The sequence below is a fragment of the Neomonachus schauinslandi genome, chromosome 1, assembly GCF_002201575.2.
Source record: "Neomonachus schauinslandi chromosome 1, ASM220157v2, whole genome shotgun sequence".
Classification (NCBI taxonomy): domain Eukaryota; kingdom Metazoa; phylum Chordata; class Mammalia; order Carnivora; family Phocidae; genus Neomonachus; species Neomonachus schauinslandi.
Window position 1 is genome coordinate 85430904 of NC_058403.1, and position 9658 is coordinate 85440561.

At 38.7% G+C, this 9658-nt stretch overlaps 1 protein-coding gene across 1 annotated transcript in view; it reads right to left on the reverse strand.

Annotated features, from left to right (window-relative positions):
- Nucleotides 1-5480, reverse strand: part of KCNMB2 (potassium calcium-activated channel subfamily M regulatory beta subunit 2) — a 31683-nt gene extending 26203 nt beyond the window's left edge. The window contains exon 1 of the mRNA XM_021692599.1: nt 5363-5480. Coding sequence (XP_021548274.1) covers nt 5363-5418 — 56 coding nt within the window. The 5' untranslated portion in view covers nt 5419-5480. The remainder of the gene's footprint in view (nt 1-5362) is intronic.
- Between the last annotated feature and the right edge of the window lie 4178 nt (nt 5481-9658).

Here is a 9658-nt window from a genome sequence, read left to right on the forward strand (position 1 = left end):
TCTTACTGAATTAGAAATATATAGGAACATTCTTAATGTGGTGAACAGTATAGAGGAAATACCTATAGTAAACCTGATACTTAATGGTGAAATGTTTAAAGGACCCTCTTTATGAGCAGGAACAAAGCAAAGATGTTACACTATTGTCTGTTTTATTTAACATATAGCATAGCATAATATGGAAAGAAAATAAATGAGTGGTTTATTTACTGATAAAAAGAACCAAAAATGTATTATTCACTAATGATATGACTATGAAGAAATTACAAAAGAATCTATAGATAAATTGTTACAATTAATTAGAAAATTAGCATAGTTGAAATAAAAGTTGATATATCATTTCCCTTCCCATGTGCCTGTAAAAGTAGAAAATGCAATTTAAACATTAAAAAATCAGTACTTAGGAGTACTTAGGAATAAATCTAATGAACTATGTGCAAGTTCTCTTTAGAGAAATTATAAAACTTTATTGGGAGACATTAGGGAAGACAAATCAATGTAGAGATTAATTATATTCAGAGAAAGACTTGATACATAAGGATGCAAATTTTCAATAAGTTGATTAATAGATTTCATAAAATTCCAGTAAAATTTCAGGAAATTCAATAAAAATTTCAAGCAGGGTAGGTATGACTTGACAAGCTGGTTCTAAGATTTATATGGAAGTACAAACATCTAAGGATAGCAAATACACTCCTGAGTACAAAAGAACAGGTGGGTGACTTGTCCTGTCAGGTGTTGAGATTATTACAATGATAAAATTTGTAAGCTCAAGGGTGGTGTCTGTCTGAGGTAGACGAAGTTGACCAGTGAAACAAAATGGAGATCCAGAAACATCCATGTGTATGTGGAAACCTAATATATGATGCCTGTGTGCTTTTAGATCACTGGGGAAAGGATATCCTATCTAATAAAAGGTGCTGGGCCAATTGGTTACCCACAGAGAAAAAAAAAAATTGGATGCCTACTTCACAAAACTCAAAAGTCAACTTCAGATGATTAAAGATCTAATTGTGAAAGGCAAACCTACGAAATGTTAAAGAGACTGTGAACTTGGAGTAGGAAGGGATTTCAAAATGTTCAAAAAATTGCTAACTTAGAACACATTAAAGTAAGAACATATGTTTATGAAAAGTCACCGTAAAGAAAATGCAAGCAAGTATCAAACTGGGAGAAGCTATTTGTGCACGATAAACAGACAAAGGGTTAATATAAATTTTTACAAAGAATTTCTACAAATCAATAAGAAAAAGACAAAAAAATCCAGTAGAAAAATTGACTACATATTTGAATAGGTACTTCACAGAAAAGAACAAGGGAAATAGGCTGTCTTATTAGTAATCTGAGAAATGGGAATTGAAAGCACAGTGCCCTCTTGATTAATGAAAGTTAAAAATCTGAAAACCCTAGGCGAGGTTGTAGAGCATTGAAATCACATTAATGGCTGCTTCGGAAAGCAATGGCATTACCTGGTAGAGTGGAAGCTGTGCATACTTTTGAACCAAATATTCCTAAATTAGGTACATATGCTAAGAAATATTTGTACAAAGTGTACAAGGAGATACAGACAAGAGGGATTCTAGCAGCATTGTTGGTACAAAAAGAACTAGAAATAATGCAAATGTCTATTAGCAATAGACTGGATGACTAAATGGTGGTATATTCATATAATAGCATACTACACACCAGAGAAAAGGAGTTATAGCTACTCACATCAGCCCTGATAGATCATAGAAACATAATGTTTGGTGAAAAAAGTCAGTTGCAGAATAATTCATAAGCCATGATTCCATTTATATAAATTCTCCAAACGTTCAGAAGTAAACAATTTGTTGTTTAAAGATTCAAATGTGAAAAACTCAAGAAGAAAAAGCAAGGGAATGATAAACAGAAAACTCAGGAAGGTGGCTATCTCTGGATAGGGGCTGGGAAAGGGAGAAGGGTGCTATTAGGGAAGTATCCTCAAGGGCTTAAAAAATTCTGATTGTTTTATTTTTTAACATTAATGAAGGGTACTCAGATGCTTATTATTTCACCATCCTTTGTGTGTTAACATGATAAAAATTCCTTTATATCAGCTCACTATTCAATAAAAACAATCCAAAGAATATTTGATAAAAACTCAGCTGTAATGTCCTTAGCCGATAAACTCTCCCTTCTTTAAATTCTGAATGAGTTACTGTTGCTGCTGTTTTATTTTGCCGCCTGCAATTTAGGGATTAAACTAAGCTCACCTAACAAAGAAATTTGCTCAGAGATGAAAAAGAATTCCTTCATACTGCTCGTGTGTGGAATGGAGGATAAGGATAGAAATCAGGGTTTTGCATATACAGATGATCAGAACAAGGACTGTCTTTGAATTCAACGAATGAAAAAAATGCGAAATTGACTTCAACTTCCCTTGAGCCATAAGACATTTGGTTTCAGAATTTCCGGTGGACTTTTCCTTCCACTTGGTTGCTCTGCCTGTCTGTAAGCTATTTCCTGATGTTCCAGCTTTTGAGGAATCCCAGGGAAGCCAATATCCTGACCAGCTTGGCTGTGGTCTCGCGAAGAGGTGGTGTGGAGTGGAGCTGAGGACTTCTGGTTGCCTGGCCTCTGAGATTGCTGTAGGAACCCAGCTGCAAAAGCCAGACCCACAGAGGCCAGGTTTGCAGAATAAGAAAGTGAAGGTGGAGCAATTACCAGCAGTTCTGGGCAGTGCTGGCAGACAACGTAGGTAATTTATTTCCAAGTAATTAACTTGAGGACCTTAATTATCTAGACTCATTATCAGCCATCATCACCTTCATTATCACCGTGATCACTGCCACTAAGAGCATCTTAAGAGAGCAATAGACGCTGTTCCAAATCACTTTTAGAATCTGAGTCCTATCCTACAAGAGTCTTGACTTAGGCAGTGAAGGTGAAGGTGTGGTCAAGGGAGAGGTACAGACGAATGAACCAACGTCAAACTAAGGATACTGGCTTAGTAGCAGATTCTGTTGCTGTATCCATTGGCTGTTTTTCCACTTGTCTTTGACTTTCAAGGCTAAAACCATTCAGATTGATTTCACAGGCCTTGGCATTTCTACCCCATAAATAAAGCTTGCTGAAAATTATTTCTCATAGTCAATATGTAATTATTTTAAATCTCCAAGTTATTGGAATCATAATTTGAAAATAAAAAAATGAAAGTAAGTAATTTAAGAGTTTCATATAATTTTAATGGTGTAGAATATGAAGCTAATTATTGGCTACCTTTAACTCCACAAACATTGCCCATATATCATATCCACATGTTTACTATCTCTCCTTTGATATGCAATTTTCAGCTGTAATTTAACACAGTCTCTCCCCTGCGGGCTTGGACCTTGACTGCTGCTCCAAGTTTCTCATGTTTGAAAGAGCCTATGTAAGCTGTGGGATGGATGCAGGGGAGAGAATATGACCTTGAGTTCAAATTCTGATTCCATCACTGGCTAGTTGTCGGACCCTGGGAAGTTATTTAAAATCTCTGTGCCTCAGCTTCCCCATCTGTAAAATGGACACAATAATCTCTATCTTATAAATTAAGAGAGCAGTTTGTGTAAAACATGTAATATACAGTAATTGCTTCTTAGGTGTTAATCTTTTTGTAAAGAAATTGTATATATATATATATCAAAATATACTTAATTAAATTATTCAATGAGAATAAATAGAAGGTGAAATAAATCACACTTCACCTGCTCTGATGAAGTCTTCAAAACCTCAGACAGGCTAGCCACTGAAAGCCACAATATTGCTGTAGGGAAACAAAACCTCTGCCATTTTTCACCATCACACGTTGGTGGGCTTTTTTCTTTTATTTAGGAAATGAGATGACATGCAAAATATGGAATTTTCGAATGACACACCAAGTTTTAGTCTTATAGTAAAGATCTTGCTGAAAGAGGATTCACTTACTCGGCTTGAAAGCAAATGAAAAATAACTTGATTAAGCATTGAGAAAAAGCATGTGGAAACCTTGAGATGAACAAAGATAGGGAATTTTCAGTTGATCTTGTGTTGTGATGAGCACTAGGACTTTGTTCAAATGCTAGTTGCCTTCTGGGCTGTAATTTTACTTAAACATCATATCATTATTTTTCCCATAATTAAGGTAGTATAACACATTACAAAGGACTTGGAAAATGGAGAAGTGAAAAACATGTTTTTCCTTCCCGGCTTTTTCCTATGTATACATATTTTTGTTGCTGCAATCATAGTTTGTATGTAATTTTGCAACTTGATTTTTCAGTTACTATTATGTCAAAGCATTTTTAAGTGCTAAGTGATATATTACATTCCATGATTTATTTAACAGATTTTCTATTATAAATACTAAAGTTGCTTCCAAGTTTTTTTTGCTGTAATATATAGTTAATGCAAAGAACAATTTTGGTTTCAGAATTTTTCAAAGGATTTCCTCTCTAGGGTAATACTTTAAAAGGAAAAATAAAAGTACCAGTTCTCAAAACTGCATTCAGGTAAACCTCCCTCAGGTTCCTTCTTGTGTCCAGCATCATTTATCAAGCCTGGTTTCTATCGGATTCTGCAAAGTTGCAATATGCTGGTATAGATAGTGGTGTTTTAAACTTCACCAAACCCAAGAAATAGTGTAAGGTCAATGAGAAAAGAGAGAAGGAGAAGAAAATAAACGGAGAAAAAAACGAATATTTAAAAATGGCCAGAGAATTTTATGAATGGATTTATTCCCTAAACCCAGGTGGGGGTGGGGGGGGGCTGGACTGAGCTGTGTAATTGTCATTTTGTCTTTTATGAACATAGACTTTGCCTTTCAATCTTTCTTCTCAATCCTCCATTCCTCCCTTACCCGAGACTATTCTTCTAAGGACTTTGAGGGCTCCATGGACTTGTCCATCCTCTTTTCATCCTCACATAGTTTCTGCTTTCCTACCCTGCCATGTGTCCTTGAAATGCAACTTTCATCATTTTGGTTCAGTATTTACTGAGCATTTACTGTGTGCCAGGTGCAGTGGTGGGGGCTGGAAATTCAAAGGCGAGTAAACCACAAAGTCTGTGCTGGTCAAGATGATGGTGGGAGGCTGTGAGTGAATGGATATCTGAAAGTAGGACTGGAGCTAGCCAAGTGATGAGTGGGTGTGGATGTGCATGGGTGAAGCGCATTTCTGACAAGGAACAGCCTTTGCAAAACTGCACAGAGAGTGCAAGGGGAAAGGCCAAAGTTTCAGAAAGCCTACTCCCTTGGTGTAGAGCCCATCCCATGTTAACACTTGTGAAACACAAAGCTCAGTTGCCTCATGCTTTCCTACTGGCATGCTGTCTGTGTAGTCAGGTTAAATGATTCTGAAAAGCCCCCCGAATCCCCGTGATTTACCTTTTCTCATCATGTCTGTAAGATGAAGAGGTCCGGCCACTGGTCCATATAAACATCTTAGAGGATGTTGGTCCAGGGGCTCCTTTCCTTATGGTGGAAGTCCTGGAGGAGTGGTGGAAAGACCTAGACGGGAACACACTGAAGTTAAATCCATACCTTAAGTTTGGGAACTCTGTATCAACAGCAACCAATAGCTTTAGTGGACTGACTCTCTTAAATAAGGTTTCTGTTGCTACAGAGCAGTGCTTCTCAAACCTGGCTGCACATTAAAATCAAGTTTTTCAAAAGGTTCCTCATTGTTTCTAATGCACTGCTAGGGTTGAGAGCCACCGCCATAGGGAAACATGGCTTTCTAATTGGTGTTAACATCATATTCCTTCCCCACAAATCTAATTTTGGTATGGTTTCACACCCTGTACTACACTGTATTTTTCCAAAATTTTGGTTCAGATTTAGATACTAAAATTCTATTTCTCCTTTCCTATTCAAACTGTTTTCCTTGATGCTGACAGATGTGACATATTGGTGATGAAACATCAACTTTTAAATATGCTCTGCTGTTGCCAAAGCTGTGGGTTTGTTCCATGGTGGCCGAGCCTCTGAGGAAGTCACAGAAGCAGAAGACCAAGCAGATACTCTCTGGCTCCTGGAGGCCAGGTTTACAGGATCCAGAGTCAAGCTCTTGGAGGAATGTTGTGTTCTCTTGGTTAGGATTCGGCTTATGGGTTTAATTTTTTCATCTCCAAGCATAGCACTAAAAGTAGTTAGCTATTATAATTTATTTTCTACATAATAATCATTTTTTAGGGATTTAGAAACATGAAATATCATAGAATCATAATCACATCTGAAAGTTAAAATAATATTGAGCTAATGGAACAAAGGAAGGAAGGAAAGTGATTTCTTCATGATTCACAATCACTTGTGGCTTTCCTTTTGGTTGAACACTATCTTAACGGGAGGCATGATACTGGAAATATTAGCTATTATATGATATATTAGCTACTACATGTCAGGCACTTTGCATATATTATTTATGCATATATCATGAGATGTATATGCATACATTTATGTTGTGCTGATATTATGAAAGCTGCAAGGTGGATGGTGCTATTATTTCCAGATTACAAATGATGATTCCAGGAGATTGAGATATTTGCTCAGATTTAGAAAAAGTGAAGCCATGCTCCAAAACCAATGTCTGCCTGCTTCCAATTTTCATGCTCTCTGTAGAAAGATATATTATGGTCTTAGCCCAGTGATTCTCAAACTGTAACATGCATATGAATTACCTGGGGGATTCTGATTCAGTGGGGTCTGGGGTGGGGCCTGAGTTTCTGCATTTCTAACAGCTCTCAGGTGATGCTGATGTTGAAGGTCTGCAGAAAACACTGAGCAGCAAGGGCCAGAGCAATGGTCTTAGAGTGAGTGGTTGGCTAGAGGCCCAATTTTGTCACTACCTAGCTGTGTGGCCTTAAGAAAGTCACTTAACTTTACTAGGGCTTGGCTGTTTTCAATCTGTAACATAGAAAGTGTGAAACAGAGAACCTTTACGATTGCTCTCAGCTCCACCATTTTGTGATTCAGTAAATAGTAGAGTGAATCTAGGCATATTCAAGGCATTGTGTACTGCCTTTCTGGGATGAGGTCTAGGAATAGATCTCCTTCTGCAACCCTGGGGTCAGCATCGGAGATAGAAGGAACAGAGGCCAAGGGGATAGCAGGGGCTTGGTAACCCGTATAGATGCAAGAAGTCATCCTCCCATCCCCAGTCTCCTAGGATAAATGGTGGGAATTAAAGGATACACCTAAATGGATGCCCTCACCAGTTTTAGAAGGGCTTAGAAGTCAAATCTGCTAGCTCTTTAAATGACTTGGATCTGAGATATTTAAAGTTGGTTACGTTCCTTTTTGAAGATCTTTAAAACATATAAAATAAGATAGAGATTAAATCCATTATTAAAGCCAGTTAGCCTTCAGGAAATAAGAATGATTTGAATCTACGTTGAATGACCTACTCCATAAGAATGATTGACTTAAACTTCCAGGAAGTTATTTCAACACTGACTCTGGCGGAATCTTCTGCTCACCTTAGTCACTCCTTAAGGACGAGGGATGTGGAGTAGATGGAAAAGTGACACAGTCTTGAGTTAAAGTAAAGCAATAAATTACTGAGGTCCTGCCTTGTTACTGGTTATTAACCAGCATTTCATAGACACACCATGCATATTATAAATGCTTTGAAATCATTCCAAGGGAAAGGAGCTGCAATGATTTTAATATACTTAGGATACTTTCAGACTATGTGTCATTATTCTAGCGTGGCACCCTTGCTCTGTTGTTTTAAGATGATATGGAAAGGGGAAGACGAAAGACGTATTCATTCTAATTAACTGTCTAAAGCTTGTTGGAAAGGACTTAATGACTCCTCGGGTTAGTCCAATAAGTGGATTTGGAGTTTCTCCAGCCCAGTTTTCTTTCATAAAGACAAACTATTATTTAAACCCTGCTAGGTTTGTTGTTAATTAAAATGAAAGGGAGTAGCTGCTTTAAGGACAACAGTATAAAGGTTCTGTGGAAGGTGAAAAAATTTCCAGGCTTCAAAGAAACACCCAGGATATGTTAATGGAAGCTGGTTTGGAGGTTTTCTCGGCTCAAAGGCAGTCCTCTTGAACTGTTAAATAATTACCTCAACTCCGCTCACTTTCTAAGACAAGGAACATCTCATTTGAGTTGTGATTAGGAAAGCGATAAAGAGACAAAAAAGCACTTTCTACAACTTTGTAATTTGGAATCCTAGCATCAGCAGAGACCTGCGTTAGCAGAGGCATGGGCTATGGGCAGCGGGAGGCAGCCTGGATCCAATTCCATCATGAAGTGACCTAGGACTTTCAGTGAACCTGGCAGAGCCATGACCGTATGACTGCAGACGAATGAAGTCGGAAAACCAGCAACCCTAAAAGATGCCATCTCAGCCTTGGATGAAAGCAGGTTATCCGCGAGACTGTAACAATTTCTTTGGGTCAGGTACCTACAAAGGGCCTCTTTCCATCTCAAGCACACCCCTCGTGGGTTTCTACTTCCTTGACTCCTTTTGCGCCTTCTCTCTGCCTCCCTTCCCCACCTGGTGAATGAGAGCCTTTGTTTCCAGGGCTGGCTCAGATGTCACCTCTTCTGTGAAGCCTTTCTTTGACCCAGGTTGGCAGCTTCCTCTGCTCTGCTCTCAATTCTTGGTATTCAACATCTGTTAGAGCAAAGCATGCTCTACCCTGCTTGTACACAAATCTACCTCCCCTGCTAGGCTGTGGGTAATGCAGGGCAGGGCTGCACCTTACGCACCTTTATGGTACAAGGCAGTTCACACAATGCCACCCTGGTTATGTTTGCTGCCCGACCATCTCACTATCCATTTGAAAACATGATTGTCAATATGACTTTGGCCTCCTGCGCTGGGCTCACTGCTCCTGGGTGCAGCTGTGGCTCCTTCCTGACACTTCCCTGAGCTCCAGATGTCCTTCCCTCTTCCCACTCCCACTTCCTCTTGCTCCTTCTCCTGACTCTCCTGCTCCCTCTGTCTTTTTTCAGTGACTTGGGCAGAAAGTTCTATTGCTCGCTGAATTATCATCCAGTAAGGTTTTCTTTAGAAAGGCAGCATGGTCCCAGGAGAGCAGATGGGGCCTATGCATTTGTTTGCCTCCTGGCATCACCACCTACCAACTATGTGACTTTGGACAAGTCACTTGAACACCACTACATCCTTGTTTCCTCAGCTGTAAAAATGGGAATGGTGACATTTGTTTTTCTGGGTTGCTTGGAGAATTGATGAAATAACAGACACAAAATACCTAAAGTAGGATTGAGGCACATAGTAGGAACATACTAAACATCAGTTTCTTTCTTTTTTCCTCTGTTATTAGTTTTGATAGCAAATGGACTGGATTTTATCTTTTTTTTTTTTAAAAAAAAAAATCCAATTAACTTGCTTTTTACTTGTACATCGAGATTATTGATTTTTTTTTTCCTATGGGTCAGTGGCACTCTCAATAGAGGAAAAACAGTTTTCTCAGATACTGAGATAATAAAATCTGAAGTACTTCCTCATTCATATTAAGTTCTGATACCTATCCTGAGCAAGAAGAGCAGAAAGAGAGTGTCCCTGAACCCTGGCCACACCTTACAATCATCTGGGGAAATGTCTGAAAAATACTGGGTCTCCAGCCAGACCAGTAGAACCTTTGGGGTGGGGCCCTGGCTTTGGAGTTTTGGAAAAAGCTGTTTGGGGATCCTGCACTGGGG